The following is a 17,209-nucleotide window of genomic DNA, read 5'->3' as shown; positions in this document are numbered from 1 at the left end:
ATTTATTTTCTGAGTTTAGATCCATATAAGGATAAGGTGGAGATGGGTGGACATGGGTAGAGATGATTATCTATGAAGAGTGGCTCGTAACTTTGCTCCTGTTGGGAATAACCCAGCACAATATAAACGTTTTTTGTTCATTACGGTGCCCTCTAGTACGAAAAACCCTATAAAGTCCTAAGAAAAATTTATTTTCTGAGTTTAGATCCATATAAGGATAAGGTGGAGATGGGTGGACATGGGTAGAGATGATTATCTATGAAGAGTGGCTCGTAACTTTGCTCCTGTTGGGAATAACCCAGCACAATATAAACGTTTTTTGTTGAATACGGTCCCCTCTAGTACGAAAAACCCTATAAAGTCCTGAGAAAAATTTTATTTCCAAGATCAGACCCATATGAGGATGAATCAAGGTGGGTGAGAATGGGAGAATTCCTGAAATAAATTTTTTCTCCAAACCCTAGACATAAGGCGCAAGAAAGCGGATGGAAACCGATGACCCTGTTTATATATTAGACGTTACTGTTCGATGGTCGAGGATTAGGGAGGAGAGTACATGATTCTGGCTGTTTTCTATGGAAAGTAACCCGCAGTTCTGCTCCTGCTGGAATAAATAGACAATAAAATTTTTTTCGCTATTTATATTCGAATACTCGGTTGTTTACAAATTTAAATTAAAAGCATTAAATTATTATTTTTTCTACGGACTAAATTACGATTCGTTTTCCAAGAATTTAAAATTATTAAAACAATAAAATAACTACTTATCGATAAACTGAAGGCATGCATTGGTGAGTTTTTCAAGGACATTAGAGCTCAAATTATATTTATCTCTGATTATTTCTATTAAGTCATCGGCCATTTTGTCGGCCCTCACATCAACCGAGTCTGCAGAAATTTTTGGTATTTTTTCCTCCCGCTCTCGGGTTTCTTTAGTAAAACACTCGTGAGCGCTCGCCAATTTATCCAAATTGAGAGCAAACATTCTCAAGTAATCCGCGATGTCAGCAAACTCATGGGATAATTTCTTAACACTGCGTTTTTTTAAATAATTGGGAACAACTTCTAACAGATTGTACTTTTTCGTTAAAGTGGAGCCTAACTTCATGATTAAATCTTCGTCAGCTCCATTTTCTACAATGTACTCAAATGTCTCCAATGCTTCTTGATGAACTATAGGGGAACTGCTGCTTAGTAAATAGCAAATAAGATTTATTATTATCACCCGGGTCTCCACTTGTCCCGGCGGGATTTTGAGCAATTTTGAATTTCGTTGAATGCAATGACAGACTTCGACCAAATAAATGTCGGGTAATTTCACCGAATGGACGATTTCCTTTGCCAGGATCTAAAGAACAAATAAATTAATTTCATTCATTTTACTAGAAAAAAATTTTTTTTTTAGATGATTATCATTTTTACCGGGAAAAAGTTCCAGTTGAGTGCAACTGCGTCACTGGACTTTTGAACTCGCGTACAATTAACTAAAATCGATATTAAATCGTACATAATCCTCTGCTTGAAATCATCGTGGATTTGATTGAGGGTATCGATAATTGATTGCAAAATTTGTTGGAGGTCTTTGGTGTTATCTGGGTTGTCATCTATTTTATCAATACTAATTACAGTTAGCAGATTTATCTATTGGAATAAAAATGAAATAAAATTGTAAAGAACTCGCTTTACTTGGCATATAAATTAAATTCAAAAAATGTTATTGAGTTTACCAGATTGCTCCAATTCTTGACGGAAGGTTGGACCCGTAACTCCTGGTGCGCCGAGGACAAATTTAATGACTTGATCATCAGCAATTTTTTGTACGCTATCAGCAATTTCTCTCGAGAATTAAGAATTTTTGGGGACTTCAAAATTAACAGAAGGCTGGCGGGGCTCTGACAAGTATCTTGGAACTCCTTTTTCTTGTCAGTGCTCAATGATTTGTAAATCGAAATTATTAGTTTGCCGATTAAGGTCACAGCGAGACTAGTCGATTCTCGAAGGTGTAAATTTTCGTAGACGGTTGCGAGGAGGTTTATGTGAGCAAAAGGAAATTCTTCGTTCGAATATCTGAGAAATAAATTTTATTTAAGTATTTTTAAATTGAAAAAAAAAAAAAAAAAATGATATTCAATTACCTGTACAAATGTTGCAGAACATCGAAACAAAATAGCGAAGGCCAGAATTTTTCACTCAGTAAATTTTTAAAAATAAATAATTCGTGGTTTTTAAAATTAGGCCCTCGTAGACAATCACATATATTTTGTAACGTATATTCATAAATACTCGCGCTCGTTTTTTCTGATTTTTCTGTGTGCAAATCCTGTATTTCTATTTTCGTGGTCATGCACTCTTCAGTAACTAAAATATTAAATCAATCAGTAAATTAATTATTAAACTTAAGTTAATCAAAATTTAATAATTACAGTAATTTAAATTATTAATAGCGATTTGGACTTTTTGATCGACTTCAATGTCGCTTTTCAGCAAAAATATATGATATCCCACCAACTGTTCAAAATCAGCGCTCGCGAGTTCTTCTTTCCTACTTATCAATTCCTAGACAAATAAAAAAAATTAGCAACCGGGTAATTGTTTTTGTTTTTTCTTTAAATACCTCTTGTAAAATTTGACTATTTTTGTACAGTTTAATAAACATATCCGGCCAATTGTGCGAAAAAATTTCCTTCTTCTGTGAGTTTTTTTGCTTACCCCTCATATACATTTTCGACGCATAGTAACTAAATAAATAAATCATTTATCAATTAAGGAATTTAAGTAAAAATCAAAATAAATAAATAAATTACCCAGTTAACTGTAAGAGAAAAGTTATCATGTCTCGTACGCATTGAGGTTTCGGACTCAGTCCACTTTCTTGAGAATTCAAATATTTTTTATGGATACGATAAAGTATTTCTAGTAACAGGTTCATACATTTACCGCCTTTTGACTCATCATCGCTTGTTTCCTATAAAAAAAAAAAATAAATAAACACTTCCTTGTAACAATAAATAGTCACACTGAGACAATAATTACCGCCATATTTTTGTAGACCCACACAATGTCATTACAAATATTTTTAAAATTACGCGTGACCAAATCGTGGGCATCTTGATGCTCTTTAATAATCCGGTGGCAATCACACGTAAGTTTGCCGAAGGTCTTCCAGGTTTGGATCATAGTCGTCAGGAAGTAAATAGTAATTGAAGCGATTTCGCCTAAATCACTAACCAACTTTTTGAGCAGCTCAAAATGTTCTTCGCTCTGGAAGTCCAAGGATTTGTAAATGAACCCGCAGAAAAGTTTGACATTCGAACAGGTTTCGCGGTAAACATCTTGAAGAAGAATTGGAAGCGCGCGGTTTGGATAATTTGACCGTTTTTCTTTGCAGTGAATACAAATTTTTGTAACGATGGCGGGAAAGTTTTCAAGAAGACTGACGACATGAGGCGGCTTCACTCCAGTCATCCTAGCCACGTGTTTCAAAATATTTTCCCATCGTGTGAGGAGATTTTTTATTTCAATGAGCTGGGCATCAAAAGTCGTGGGCTCCAAGTTTTTGTGAACCTCCGGGTCCTCTAATTTGGCCTCGATCTCGTCGATCAACTCGCAGATCGTTTCCTTCAAGTAAGGGCAGGCTTTGGAAAGGATTTTTTCCTCGAGTAACTCCATCGGACATGTCGGCAAATATTCGGATAACATTTTTTTAAAAGTTTCCTTCCTTATTTCCGGTACCGCCAAACTCTCGTGTCGGGAATAATAAAAATTACGTTAAGGAATAAATGAATAGTTAATTATCAGGAAGGACAATAAATATAAATAAAGTAGCGCTAAAAAAAGGATATTATAAGCTTATCTAAAGAATTATGCCACCCAGTACCGTAAGGAACTGTGACATCTACTGTTTCCTCATTGTCACTCATGGCTCTGCGATTAATAACAATTGAAACAACAAACAAATAATTTCTGCTTCTCGGCATTATCTGTAGCTTAAAAAATCCAAATTAAAAAAAAATTATAATTTATTAACACATATCTATATTTTAATGGTTAAAGTGGATAACAATAATTAATGCCAGTAGTTATATTAAGTTAGATAATGGTTCATCACGTGGTAGAGTTTAAAGTTTCTACAATTTAAAGTTTACTCAGTAGAACACGATCCTAGCCGTAGAAAGCTAGCAGAGAATAATCATGAAATATGTCTATATATATATTTATGTAGCAGAAGGCCGGGCAAAACGGGACCGCTAAGAAAATAATGAATTTTCTAATAATCAAACCGAATTTCTACACAGAAAAAAAGGATTTCTTGGCGCAAAAAACTTTTACTCACGCCAAGAAAATTTTTACTTGTCCTAAGAAATTTTTCGCATTATGAATTGAAAGCGTAAATTTTTTTGGGGCGAGAAAAAATTTTCTTGAGTCAAGAAAAAAATTTTTGGGGCAAGAAAAAATTTTTTGTCCTAAGAAAATTTTCGTTTTCATTTCATAATGCAAATTTTTTCTTGTCCCAAAAAATCCTTCTTTTCTGTGTAGTTGCCATTGAAAAAAATGATTTTAAAAATTTCAATTCCCAGAAGAAAATTTTGTAAAAAAAAAAAAATAATAGTCGAAATGACGGTTGAAAAAATTTTTTGGGTCGTCCGTTTCGCTCACCCGGTTCCGTTTCGCCCGGCCTTCCTCTATATGTATCTGTAGAATAATAGATAGCACATACACATCATCAATAAGTTGAATGGATCTGGGGAAATGATCGGGTTTGTATCATAATAACGTGTAACAAACACCATGGTAACCTAGGACAACAAGCTGTCAGATGATAGGTAAACTTTTAATCAATAAACGGGTGACTGGAGTTTGGAGAATGTTAAAGGTATATGCCCGCTTAAAACTTTCTTCTTCTTCTTCTTCTTGTTCTTCTTGTTCTTATAGTTGTACGTTATATGCAATACTTAGACACGTACATACTAATTTAGATTGTGTTTGTATTCGTTACTATTCAAACGGTGTATATAATGCCGTGACGAGGGTGGTGACGCCGGCACAACGGACTTTATTCCAGAGGGCAATGGATCGCAACTCATGAGTAGTCTAGTCAGTCCGCGTGTACCTCCCGACAACGATTCATTGTTCCTTTTAATTCAGTATTTCATTTTATTTATTTAGCTATTAGTTCATTAGCTTTTATTAAAGTTTACTATTTGTTATCTATCACGTTTATCTCATTTGCTTTTTGCTTATTTGGTTTCATTCACCGGTTTCAACAAGACCTGGTTGCTGAAGTATGTCAAGACCAACGAGACAACTGTCATTGCAACAGCCGGGGCGAGGGACGCAGCGGTCGCAGATCCGTCGACAGAAATCTGCAGATGGATCTGGATCCGCGGGTGGAACCGCTGCGATTTATGACACGAATCAGCGATCCAAGAAACCCTGGAATGGTGAGAGGCCCAAGGTTAGAATCGCGTGGTCATCTACGGGAACAGAAGAAACCAAAGTAGAAGTTGTTGCCTCGCGGATCGGTACGTCTTCAGGTAAAAACCGCGGACTGTGTGCGGCTTCCGGTTCGTTAATTAATTCGGACAAAGCGACTATTTTGTACTCGCGTCAAGAATTAGCTGAGAGATTGCGTCTCGCGTGGAAACAACGCGAAGCTAATAAGTCTAATATTGATATTTTTTTGGCCCACGAAACGGTTGATGATTCTTCGTCACGTTGCGAGTCACGTTTGTCGACAATTAGCTGCGATTTGTTGAAAAATGATGACAAAGATATTTACACTCTGGGTATTTCGGGTGATACCTCCGGTGAGTGTGAAGACGAGCCTGATTGTGTTGACGGGGACAAAGATAAAGTCCCGGATGCTAGAGCCAAAAGGGCTTCTTTTCAATCTGGAACAAATGCTGCTTTCATGGGACCAATTGATAAAACATTTATTAAGGAAACTGTCAAAGACATTTCTCTGGAGAAAAAAGAACGTGCTGTCACCCCAGACTATAGAGTCAACAAGAGGACAAATTCTGCACCACCTCTACAGAGAAGAGGATCGCCACTAACTCTAGGCCATTTGGGCGCCGGTCGTTCTAAAGTAAATATTGTTATTGACACCCCGAAAATTTCACGACCTCGAGATAGCGGTTCATTGAGAGACGTCAGGATCGACCGAAAAGATGCTGTGGTAAAAAGTCTAAGTCCTCATGATGATTCCAAGAGCACATCTCAAAATTCTGGGCCCGCTGACCGGGTGGAAAAGAACCACATCACCAAATTTATTACAAAAAAGAGAATCAGAACGGGAAAGCGGAGGGTAGAAGAGTGTGGTAGCAAAAAGAACGAAAGCAAATTGAATCCTGATGTTATTACAATGGTGTCATTAGTCAGCGATGCAGACAGCGATTCGGAAGTTGAAAGAAATTCACCGAGAGATGATAAGCTCGTAAGACAGCTACGTAGCAATTTACCTACCACGCCGATTATCAAGGGCTGTTCATCTTTGATGATGAACACGAATAATCTGAGCGTTTTTTCGGCTGATAATTCTCTGATGCCCTCACGACGTCCTCTGAAATCAGGTATTTATTATACATATATATTTATTGATTAAATTAGTTAAAAGTTTGGCACATGTCTGGAGAATACAGTTATCAGCAAGGAACAAATAGTTTATAAATTTTTTCATAGTGATAGAAAAGTTTTAAATTAGTTTTGTAAAGTTTCAGTAAAATGGGCGTTTGTAGTTTGTTTTTTGGTATGTTTGGCAGTCGCGGTGCTTGCGAGAGGGAAGGAGAGAGGAGGAAAGTCAAGTAGCGATTGATAATTTTTGGAATTTGCATGTCTTCCGTCACAATAACGCCTTCGCGGTATTAGGTGATTGTCGAGAGGTGCACGAAATAATCCATGAGTGGTGGACTAATTAGACTAGACGATACGACACGCGAGCATTCTTGTTTCTCACAACTAATATTGCATATCTTCACGCTTAAGCTCGTGTTAAATCGTCAATACATGTATGTACTAAGTATTTTGTTTTATAAAAGCTTTCGAGTCTTTTGTTAAAAGTTTTTAAACTGAGAAATATATAGTAGAGACTCAGGATTAATGAGTTGCTTAATTGAGCTGGGACTTTTTTTTTTATTTTAAATTACTCTATTCTATTCATCATTAAGATTATAAGTTCTTAATTAAAAGATGTTTGAAATAAAAATAATCGATTTAACTGTAATTAGTTTAAGACTTTTTTTCAGTTTCATTTCAGCAAGATTCGATAGACGGCGAGCTTACGATCCGACCGAGAAGTGAAGACAAGAAGACAAAATTTTTCAACGAAAGTCTTTCTAAAGTAATTCTCCAAGCAGAACTTGACGGTGCGATTCGTACTTCGCCGCTCGACGAAATGAAGCGTCCGTGGCTCGAAACAAACGCTTCGGAATCGCAAGTGCTGCCGTCTGGGGGGATGTACTGGAAGTCTCCGGAAGACTGCCCACTCACAGATCGGGAGAAAAGATGTCTGGTGGTCCCAATTGGGGACCCGCAGGACAAAAAGCGAAAACTTTTGCTACAGAGAACAAAAAGTGTACCCTGCCGAACAACGTGAGTATTTTTTAACTCATTTGCATGGCATTTAAATTGATTTTCTCGACAGATTCGTGACAGATTTTTATTACGTCCTTGGCCCTAAATCCGACAAAAAATTATTTGCATAATAAATAATAGTTTATGTACACTTATTATATTTAAATACTGTAAATAAAATGAAATAGTAATTTTAACAAGAGTTTACGATAATGTTAAAAAGATAAGTTATAAAAATTTATAATATTTTTTCGCAAGGGTTGAGTTGCTGCACACGAATTGAATTCGATTTACCGGTGATTTATTGGTTTGTAAGAAAGAGTCAATGCAGGAGTTGTAAAAAAAATAAAAATGTATAGATGATAAAAATGAATATGGGGTAGGGATAAAGGAGGGCATCCAATACAAATGCGAAGGGCAAATACGTCGTGGTACCATCTAGTATCTAGTTCCTCGTAGACTTACGATGTTATATATGTATATATTTGATAGCAGCATATATAGGGGACCAATCTTTTGATGTCTAACTTTATTTCAATTGCTTGCAATCTGTCTTTTATATTTTTAAACGGTGTCAAGATGAATATGATGATAAAAAAATTATTTTATGACATAACTAAAGTCACGTAAACTTTTTACCGTAATATTGTTTTATATTTTGAATTAAATTACATTGTTTGTTTGTTTCTTTGTTTATTATTATTTTTATTATACTGTGCTTTTAGGAACGATGAGAACCAATTGACTATGCAAATCGAGGCTAAAGAACCAGCTGTTCTTAGTTCTGATAAACAAACAGAGTTGTCTTCCATTACGCGAACTGATACGGATATTTTTCCTAAAACTTCTATTTCCAAAGTAAGTTTTTCCACTAATTTTTTTAATAGCTTATAAAATAAAATTTTTTACGTTCCCGGCAGATCTTACAGAGGAACAGTTTTGACGAAAGAACTATCGATATAGGAATGGACAATGATGGCCAAACTGCGGAACCTGTTCTGGGAACTACCAAAGAAAAGGAATGCTGGCATTTGTACAGAAGGATGTGCGATAAAGGAGTTTGCGTTTCATTTGACACTGTCCTGAGGTAATTTTTGGATAATTCATTTATTGAATCGATATTGAATCGAATATGGAATCGATTACCTTCATACTGTACTTCACAACCGTCTTTTCCTACTTTCCGTAAAGCGTGTTTTGAGTTCTTGTTGAGCGAAGAGAATGCGTGATTTGGTCAAAATCACTAATTAAATTGTCTATTTGATGATGGAGTGATATATTGATGTATGATGTATTGATGTATGTATTATGTATCATATGTATAAAGTATTACTAGTATCTGTATTACACTACCCTCGCAGATTTGAATCACGGTGGAAACACCGTGGAAGTGTAAACACCGTGGATCCACGGTGGTTACACGGTGGGTTTGTTCCATTTCACTACCGGGTATACACAGTGTATCCACTGTGATTACGCGGTGTATCCACCATGATTCCACGGTGGCTTGACCACTGTGTATACACGGTGTTTCCACCGTGATTCAAATCTGCGAGGGATACTTTTGTTGATTAACATTCATTGTAATGTATTTTGGAGGGCCGCAAGGAGCTATGACTCCATGGCCTTAAAACAATAAATAATAATAATAATAATAATAATAATAATAATAATAATAATTGAATCAGATCTCATTGATTGATGTTTTTTTAATTAAACAGGGGAATGCTCACACCGACAGAATACAGATTAAGAAGAAGAGAAATTACATAGCAGGAAGTGAAAGAAGTTGGTAAAACTTCCGAAAGTAATGATAGTTCTAATAAGTGTTTACATAAATAAAATGTTTGTAGAAAATAATAATAAATAAATTTGATTAAAAAAAAAAATTTTAACTTTTATTTTCTAATTTAATCACAAGTTAAATTTAAAAAAAAAAATAATGTATCACTTTAAAAATTGCAATGAAAATTTTCCATTTTCCTCGCGCGGTATTTCGTGGAAATCTATTTTATCTTCGTATGATTAAACGAAGAAGAAGAGGGTGGTTATTATTGTATGATAAAGTATTTTATTATTTTAAAAATAGATAGAGCCAGAATGTTATTTTCAGTGGACTTTAATGATAACAAAGTTCTAAACACGCCATCGTTAATGATAACTTAAGCACTATAGTAAATAGTAATTACAATGATGTGGAGTAATAGACACAATAATAAAATTTTGTCATCGCTAACGACAGTTACATCGTAGTTTGTAAAAAAAAAATAAAAAATAAATAGTAATGCTGTCAAATAATTATTTGTTATTCTCGTCCTGACATAAGTAATAAAATGTCGTTTAGGAAGCATGCCAATAAAAATAACGTTGACTACAAAGCACGACTCGAGCATAAATTATATCTGGTAAATTTAATTATTTATTTATTATTGCATCATATTGATGCAACTGTACTTGACATTGACAATAAATATTTATTATTATTATTTATATTTTTCAGGCAAGAGAAAATCCCGAGCCTATTTTTGACATTTCAAATTGTGCGTTAAAAACAATACCCTCTGGTATATTTACTTTATGCAAAGTGTTTAGGAAAAAGGAATTGAAGTTAAATAAAAATAAATTAACGTCATTGTCTGGGGGCGGACTGTTGAATAATTTATCACTTATTACATTGCTCGATATAAGTGACAATGAGTTTACTAATTTACCAAGTGAAATATATTATTTATCGTTACTTGAAGTAAGATTTTTTTTTTATTTTTTTTCCTATATATTTATTAATTAATTAATTAATAAACTTTATATATTTTTTTTAGGAACTTTATATGCAAAATAATAATTTAAAAAAATTACCAACGGAATTGACTGAACTATCAAACTTGCAGATTCTGAATGTCGCAAATAATAAATTAAATTTTTTACCAGAGTCAATAGGAAATTTAAAAAATTTAAATATTCTTGACATAAGCGATAACTCGGTGACAAAGTTACCAAAGTCACTTGGGGAAGCGCAAAAATTGATAGAAATAAAGCTAGATAATGTTGATTTAATTTACCCCCCGTCGTATATTGTCGAGGGTGGTGCCATAGCAATTGTCGCGTATTTAGCACAAGAGTCAGGTATTAATTACGCGGCGCGTGATGCATTTCTCGATGCACAAATTAAAAAATTGCATAATAATGACAATGAAAGACTGTTTAAGACTAGTGATAATTTACAGGTTTATATTTCATACTAAAATAATTATTATTCTTGTTATTATTTATTTAGTTACTTAACGTATTACTTTACTTTTTTTTCTTTAGGTAGCATTAATGCAACTAGAAACATCAAAGGCACGTTTACTCATCAGTATTTTATTTTATTTATCCATTTATTAATTAATCAACCAAGCTTGGGCTTTAATCATGGCTTTAAATGTTCAAATTTAATTTAAAAATAAAGATAATTATTAACGATAATTAAAATTTTTAAAGGAGAGACGTCAGAATGCTTTGCTGGAGGTAGAAAAAAATATCAGGGAGCAGCAGGAGTACGAGTTGCAGCTCCAGTCAATCAACAAAGGGATGAAAAAAAAATTGCTGGAGGACTTGGTGGAGCAGCAGACGCGTCTCGAGTCTGAGATAGAGCGCGTGCAGCAGGAACGCGAGTTAAATCGCTCGCGATTGCTGTCTTTTATTTATCATGCTGAGAAAGAAGCTGATACGGTAATTGAAGAATTTTTGAGGAACGCCGAAGCTGAACGTCTTGCACAGGCAGAGCTTGTGGAGATGGAAAATAAAGAGCAGCTGGAATTGTTGTCCCAGTGCCATTTAGATCAGTCGTCGTGTCGAACACGTGAAACTTTGTGTAATTTATTTTATCAATTGGTAATTTAATTTATTAATTTACAAGTTGACTGATTTATTTATTTTATTTTTTAGTGGCGATGGAGGAGTTACTGGGAGAAGAATTGTTGACTGAAAAAAAAGTTGAAGAGTACACTAAATTCCGAGACTGTAATGCTCAATCATTATTAACATTAGAATTAAGGAGTAACGATCATCTAGCTTCGATTGTTGAAAATCAAAAACAAGACCGGGAAGAATTATTGAGGCAGTTGCGTAAGGATGAGGTTCTGCAGAAAGCTGCTCTGGCGGCTTTGTTGGAGCGCAGTGACACCAGGTCATGGAGTATCGTCCAACAAGTTAATTTGATTCAGTCCCAATTAGTCGTACTGACTAATATTGAGTTGGAGCGAAAGAAATTAGAAATTACTCAACAAATTGTACGTGATATTTAGCAAACTCTTTTGGGAAATTTAATTAACTGACTTTTGTTTTTAGAATGACATTGCGGAGAAACGAATCATGTTGAGCAACATACTGGTGGGTTTGTTGGAACAACAGGATAAGAGGCGAGCAGAACTACTAGAGACGATAAATAAAATAGAATTGCGGCGGGATAGTGACACTGAACGACGCGGAAGTTTGTTTTGGCTGATGCAGTACCAGTCGCTGATGGAAGCGCGCCCCCAAGGATTGCTAGAAGGATTGGAACCGATGCTAGTCAGACATGTGGCGATAGCTGGTGCTCTACACTGCCTGCCCTTTTTGGCTTCTCTGCCCTATCTGCTGCCTAATGTCGATCACGATCAGCTCAAATCGGTAATTTGTCCATTAATTGATAATTATTATTTACAATACGTATGTAAATATTTTTTTTGCCTTAGATTGGAGTAAATAATGCCGATGATAGGCAGGCTATAATACTGGCAGTAGAAAATTATAACGCAGAGAAGAAATTGAGTGCCGAGGGGACGGCACTGCCAGCGCCGATTGATCAACCGTGTAGCAGTAGTACAAATTCACAAGACAGAGACATTTCTAGGGTTGACATGACTGAATGTGTAGTTTGTCTTGACTCACAAGTAATTATCAAAATATTTTAAATTTAAATTAACATTTAGTTTGACTATTAATTTACTTAATTTATTTTAATTGCAGTGTGAAATAATTTTTTTACCCTGCGGACATCTTTGCTGTTGTGCAAAATGTTCGAATGCGGTATTAAACGAATGCCCATTGTGCCGCGGCTCTATACAGCGCAAAATTCAAGTACACAAGCCTTGAATCATCATTGGATAATTTTTAAAAATATGAATATTTAAATTTTATTATTAATACTCATCACAAAAGCTTTCATTATTAAATTCAATCACCTAGATCTCATGACTTTGCTTTGTTGTTTTCTTTCTTTTTTTAAATTTAATTAGAGTGTTTATTAAATTTATTATTATTAATTAATAATAAATAATTGAGAAAAGGTTTTTATACCACAATTGCCTAATTATCAGCAAATTTTATAACAGCTTAATAAAATTTAATACGTGAGATAAATTTTAAGTAAATTGCATTTTTGTGCCTCGTTAAAAAAAAACGTTTTTTAAACCAAATAAAATAAAAGTAATAATTAAGTGAATAGACTTAAATATTAATAATTTACTTGTTAATCTTTATAAATACAGCGTGTAAAAAATTTATAATGTATTACATAAAATATTTAAATTAAATTAAATTTAAAAAAAACACCACAAACTATTCGTCCTCAATTATCTCCACGTCGTTGCTGTCTTTATCATCAGGCTTCTGGTTTTTCTTCTTGCTCGCGTCCTTCTTCTCCTTCTGGGACTTGCGGAAATTATTCAACGCGTCCTGCAGAGAGTCCACGAATCTGTCGAACTCAATGTCTTCCATAGCTTGCAGGACATCCGGCCCAGTTATTGTCTTCCTGTTGGTTTTTTTAGCTACGGTATTTGCTGATGTTGTCAGGTACAGAATGAAAATAGACGCGGCTTTTGCGACAGCTACTTTGGCTTCCTTTCCAATTGTCACGCCTTCAGGTAACGCTTCTTTTATTATTCGAGTTACAACAGCATTTGGTAAATTCAAATCTTCCAATTTCTCAGCCATCTAAACAAATATTTTTTAAATTCCTCCAAAATTTGAATTTTTTTAAATATGAGTGTGAATTTGGCAGACGTCAGACAAATTTAAAATTATAAATAAATAGAGTAAATAATTTAAAAAATAATAATTGTAAAAATTTGCTTGCACTTCAAATTTAATTTCAAAATTTTTTAAATGCGCATTTTTTTAAATTTTATTTTATTTATTTATTTATTAATAATTTTAAATTTGTCTGATGTCTGCTACATTCACACTCACTTTTAAATTTGCGATACTGAAAATCCAAAAGCAATTTTTTAAAATTCGTGTTAATTAATTTTTTTAAATATTCAATTTATTTAAAATAAAAAAAAAAATGCCGGCTGTCTGCTGATTTCAGTATCACAAAATTTATAGGTTACGTCAAACATTAACTGTAATTACTAATTAAATAAATGAATACTTACATTAATATCAATATATAATTATTAAAAAATAATAACAATTGTTAATTATCATAAAATAATTAATATATTTATAAACAATAAAACAAAAATTTATTTCCCGCCAACTCAGTTTTCACTCTAAAATAAATTCACCAAACTGTCAAATTATTCCGACTTTTTAAAACTCGATAATTAACGACACTTAATTATTAAATAATATTAATTAATTGAAGTAATTAGTGTTTATTAAACTAAAAAATTTAATTAAAATTAATTTTTGTTTGCAGCTGCGTAAATAAAAACTAAATTCTAGTTTATTCGGCGGCAGTGTTACCAAGCGCGGGAAAAAAAATAATTTAAAAAATCTAGGGACATTTAAAAATTGGCGATTGTTTGCATATGTGTAGTACACATATTCTTTTATTGACATATGTGTGTCTTTAATTAAAAATGTTAGTGTTGGAAAGTGAAGAAGGTTTCGACGTAGTCTAGAATTTTGACAAGTCGAATAAAATTATTTTTAAAGACTACCCTTTGATACATAAATTTATTCAAACAGAAAATCATACGGAGAAAAATGGCTAAGGTAGAAGAGGGTAATGCTCATATGCGAGCTGCAGAAAAAAGGTAATTTTATAATTATTTTTTTTTATCAATTACTAATGGGCAAAAAAAAAAATTTATAATTTATTTGTGATTTAAGTTTGAAAACGACTTTGCTCAAATGGAGACCCGACTACGAAGTCGCTGCTGATGAGTACAATCAAGCAGGTATTTATAAAAATCAATATCAGTATTTATTTTTACGTATATAAGTGATAAAAGAATTTAATTATTAACTGGATGAGTTCATTTGTTTTTAGCAACATGCTTCAGGATCGCTAAATCATTTAAACAATGCAAGGAAGCCTTGATAAAAGCTGCTGATTGTTACAAAGAAAATAAATCGTATCCTTTTCAAATTTAAACTGCTCATTTTTTATCCACGACAATTAATCCCATTATTTTTAATATTACAATTATTATGGAGATCAATTGTCGTGGAATTTCATTCTATAAGTTCTTTAATAATTATTTAATTAGATGGTTCCATGCTGCAAAGTAAGTTGATTTATTCACAAATTTATTAAATGTCTCAGATATTTATTTTATTAATTGTGTCTAGGAGTTTGGAACACGTGTTATTAATATGCAGAGACATGGGTGATTTATCAGAAATACCCCAGTTAGCACATCGTTCATGTTCGCTGTATCAACAGCATGGATCACCAGAGTCTGGAGCAACGGTGTTGGATAAAGCGGGAAAAATGATTGAGTCAAATGATCCTGAAGCAGCTCTACCACTATTTCAACGTGCTGCTGATATTGTTTTGGTTGATTGATACTAAACTCCATTAATTTAATTGGATAAGTTGATGACACAGTTATTAACTTTATTAATTATTTATTGCAGGGCGAAGACAGTCCCAGACAAGCGGCTGAGTATCTAAGTCGGGTGGCGCGAATATTCGTAAAATTAAAAAAGTTTGACGAAGCTGCCAATGCGATACGCCGTGAAATAGACATGCATCAACGTATTGAACATCAGCCGTCAGTGGGACGTCTTGCAGTTGTGCTGGTACTGATACAGTTGGCTAGAGGTGATCAAGTCGCTGCAGAAAAGGCGTTTAGAGAATGGGGAAATTATTGCGACGCACCTGAGGTAATTATTCATTACCGTTGATAGTAAATTAACCGTGATTTAAATTTATGATGATCTAGATTCAGACACTGGAGATGCTTTTGCAAGCTTATGATAATGAGGATGCTAATGCAGCACGTGCTGCATTGAATAGTCCGTTTATAAAACACATGGATGTTGAATACGCGAAATTAGCACGTGGATTACCGTTGCCACAGCAAGAGTATGCAGTACCACCAGCTGGTGTCAGAGCTAACGCTGCAGAACCCTACGTTTCTTCATCGAAACAAGAAAAACCCCGGGAAACTGTCCAAGCGGAAGTCAGTAATGTAATTAGTCATTGTCTTCCTATCATTTTTTTTTGCTTTCAATCACTTGAAGGAGATTATTATCATTTATGTTTTTTAGGAAACTGAACCCATTGAGAAAGCTATGGCGTCAGCTAAATTATCTAGCGAAATAGGAGAAGAAGAAGAAGAAGAGACACCAGGAAGTCCAGTTGAAGAAAAAGAAGAAAATAAAGAAGAACATGATGAGTATGATGATGGATTATGTTGATTTAATTAATAAATATATAATATTAATAAATGCTAATTATTTTTTGTTAAATATATGAGAGCTCAAGTTATTGAGATTTAAAAATATATATATGATATAAATATAAAATTATTTTTGTCGCTCATTACAGAGAATTATATTGTAGAAGCTTTTGAACAGCAACCACTTGCATTTTAAAATCATAATGATAATAATTAAAGCACTTTAATTAAATGAATTTTATTATTGCTATTAAATAATTTATTTAATGTGCCATCGATATTTCATTAAAATAAGTAATTTATAATTAATTTTATGACTATTAGTATTAGTTGTCAATAAATTATTCAATTGCAAATTAATTATAATTTAAAATTTTTGTGATGTTTATGTTATGAAATGATGATTTGAAAATAAAGAGGTTAGAATAAACAGACTAGTTATTTATGACAATTAAAGTTATTTTAAAAATCTTACCTTCACTTGTCAGGCATCCGGGAGATTTTGAAAATTAATTAAGATGTCGTTGGTGATAAATAACTGATAAATTAACGAATATAATTATATTTAATTTGAAAAATTTTAAACAACAAAACGGCACGACAACTGTAAATTGCGCGGGAAGACAAATTTTTAAATGGCGCGGCCGCGCAGTCTGGCGGTCGTTTAAATAAATTATTTATTTGCTTCGACTAAACTCGGAATGTGTCGGTAAATTTTTTTGTGAGGGTTGTAAAAACTATACCCTACAAACTAGTTGGTACCCTAGCGGATCCTTGTGGTAATTACGGTAATTGGCGGCATTTTATCCGTATAATTGCGGTAAATTATTTTCGAATTATAAATTAAAGATAGAAAGAGACAGATGATAGTAAAGTTAGATGATACTGAAGTTAGCAGACGTCTAATAATTTTTGGATTTTTTTTTAGACGATAAAAAATTAAAAAAAAAATATTTGAAAAAATTGCACCTGTAGTTTTTTAAATTTTCTACATGTGCATATTTTTATATTATTTTTTTGCAGTTGATTTATTGAAAAAA

The 17,209-nt window shown here is 33.4% G+C and overlaps 5 protein-coding genes across 10 annotated transcripts; 3 read left to right on the top strand and 2 right to left on the bottom strand.

The window, feature by feature from the left end:
* Positions 1-674: 674 nt before the first annotated feature.
* On the bottom strand, positions 675-16,801 carry LOC130672660 (uncharacterized). 4 transcript variants are annotated; one of them, XM_057477324.1, is made up of 11 exons: positions 16,645-16,792; positions 6,462-6,562; positions 3,843-3,986; positions 3,034-3,744; positions 2,805-2,965; positions 2,615-2,738; positions 2,424-2,556; positions 2,136-2,358; positions 1,728-2,067; positions 1,423-1,641; positions 675-1,348 (listed from the first exon to the last, which is right to left on the bottom strand). In XM_057477324.1, the coding sequence occupies exons 3-11, from the start codon at positions 3,975-3,977 to the stop codon at positions 761-763; spliced, it is 2,634 nt and encodes an 877-aa protein (XP_057333307.1). In that variant the 5' UTR covers positions 3,978-3,986; positions 6,462-6,562; positions 16,645-16,792; the 3' UTR covers positions 675-760. The 4 variants fall into 4 exon arrangements, with proteins under 4 accessions (XP_057333307.1, XP_057333306.1, XP_057333305.1 ...); XM_057477323.1 differs by having other exon boundaries at positions 6,466-6,562; XM_057477322.1 differs by lacking the exon at positions 6,462-6,562 and having other exon boundaries at positions 16,645-16,801.
* On the top strand, positions 4,299-9,404 carry LOC130672662 (uncharacterized). Its single transcript, XM_057477329.1, has 5 exons — positions 4,299-6,572; positions 7,245-7,590; positions 8,298-8,430; positions 8,493-8,659; positions 9,294-9,404. The coding sequence occupies exons 1-5, from the start codon at positions 5,285-5,287 to the stop codon at positions 9,343-9,345; spliced, it is 1,986 nt and encodes a 661-aa protein (XP_057333312.1). The 5' UTR covers positions 4,299-5,284; the 3' UTR covers positions 9,346-9,404.
* On the top strand, positions 9,721-12,916 carry LOC130672661 (E3 ubiquitin-protein ligase LRSAM1-like). 2 transcript variants are annotated; one of them, XM_057477327.1, is made up of 9 exons: positions 9,722-9,977; positions 10,073-10,315; positions 10,392-10,796; positions 10,882-10,911; positions 11,053-11,425; positions 11,500-11,843; positions 11,902-12,222; positions 12,288-12,485; positions 12,562-12,914. In XM_057477327.1, the coding sequence occupies exons 1-9, from the start codon at positions 9,906-9,908 to the stop codon at positions 12,685-12,687; spliced, it is 2,112 nt and encodes a 703-aa protein (XP_057333310.1). In that variant the 5' UTR covers positions 9,722-9,905; the 3' UTR covers positions 12,688-12,914. The 2 variants fall into 2 exon arrangements, with proteins under 2 accessions (XP_057333311.1, XP_057333310.1); XM_057477328.1 differs by lacking the exon at positions 10,882-10,911 and having other exon boundaries at positions 9,721-9,977; positions 12,562-12,916.
* On the bottom strand, positions 13,037-14,255 carry LOC130672664 (DNA polymerase epsilon subunit 3). The gene is made up of 2 exons (XM_057477332.1): positions 13,971-14,255; positions 13,037-13,527 (listed from the first exon to the last, which is right to left on the bottom strand). The coding sequence occupies exon 2, from the start codon at positions 13,525-13,527 to the stop codon at positions 13,153-13,155; it is 375 nt and encodes a 124-aa protein (XP_057333315.1). The 5' UTR covers positions 13,971-14,255; the 3' UTR covers positions 13,037-13,152.
* LOC130672663 (gamma-soluble NSF attachment protein-like) lies at positions 14,377-16,468 on the top strand. Of its 2 annotated transcripts, none has more exons than XM_057477331.1 (8): positions 14,377-14,576; positions 14,653-14,720; positions 14,813-14,897; positions 15,033-15,050; positions 15,115-15,322; positions 15,403-15,651; positions 15,711-15,950; positions 16,039-16,468. In XM_057477331.1, exons 1-8 carry the CDS (start codon positions 14,527-14,529, stop codon positions 16,186-16,188), a joined length of 1,068 nt encoding a protein of 355 aa, XP_057333314.1. In that variant the 5' UTR covers positions 14,377-14,526; the 3' UTR covers positions 16,189-16,468. The 2 variants fall into 2 exon arrangements, with proteins under 2 accessions (XP_057333314.1, XP_057333313.1); XM_057477330.1 differs by having other exon boundaries at positions 15,711-15,959; positions 16,039-16,462.
* Positions 16,802-17,209: the final 408 nt, after the last annotated feature.

This window comes from Microplitis mediator, chromosome 8 (assembly GCF_029852145.1).
Source record: "Microplitis mediator isolate UGA2020A chromosome 8, iyMicMedi2.1, whole genome shotgun sequence".
Taxonomy (NCBI): Eukaryota; Metazoa; Arthropoda; class Insecta; order Hymenoptera; family Braconidae; genus Microplitis; species Microplitis mediator.
Note: the sequence above shows the minus strand (reverse complement) of the source record. Positions and strands in the feature narration are given on the sequence as shown.

Coding starts and splice junctions, on each gene's coding strand:
- LOC130672660 (XM_057477322.1), bottom strand. CDS start 3,977: ATGCCGAGAAGCAGAAATTATTTGTTTGTTGTTTCAATTGTTATTAAT. Junction 2,966..3,033: donor GGGTCTACAAAAATATGGCG/GTAATTATTGTC, acceptor TTTTTTTTATAG/GAAACAAGCGATGATGAGTC. Junction 2,068..2,135: donor GTTCTGCAACATTTGTACAG/GTAATTGAATAT, acceptor TTTATTTCTCAG/ATATTCGAACGAAGAATTTC.
- LOC130672662 (XM_057477329.1), top strand. CDS start 5,285: ATGTCAAGACCAACGAGACAACTGTCATTGCAACAGCCGGGGCGAGGG. Junction 6,573..7,244: donor ACGACGTCCTCTGAAATCAG/GTATTTATTATA, acceptor ACTTTTTTTCAG/TTTCATTTCAGCAAGATTCG. Junction 8,660..9,293: donor TCATTTGACACTGTCCTGAG/GTAATTTTTGGA, acceptor TTAATTAAACAG/GGGAATGCTCACACCGACAG.
- LOC130672661 (XM_057477327.1), top strand. CDS start 9,906: ATGTCGTTTAGGAAGCATGCCAATAAAAATAACGTTGACTACAAAGCA. Junction 11,426..11,499: donor TCGAACACGTGAAACTTTGT/GTAATTTATTTT, acceptor TTTATTTTTTAG/TGGCGATGGAGGAGTTACTG. Junction 11,844..11,901: donor TAGAAATTACTCAACAAATT/GTACGTGATATT, acceptor TTTTGTTTTTAG/AATGACATTGCGGAGAAACG.
- LOC130672664 (XM_057477332.1), bottom strand. CDS start 13,527: ATGGCTGAGAAATTGGAAGATTTGAATTTACCAAATGCTGTTGTAACT.
- LOC130672663 (XM_057477330.1), top strand. CDS start 14,527: ATGGCTAAGGTAGAAGAGGGTAATGCTCATATGCGAGCTGCAGAAAAA. Junction 14,721..14,812: donor TGATGAGTACAATCAAGCAG/GTATTTATAAAA, acceptor ATTTGTTTTTAG/CAACATGCTTCAGGATCGCT. Junction 15,652..15,710: donor ATTATTGCGACGCACCTGAG/GTAATTATTCAT, acceptor ATGATGATCTAG/ATTCAGACACTGGAGATGCT.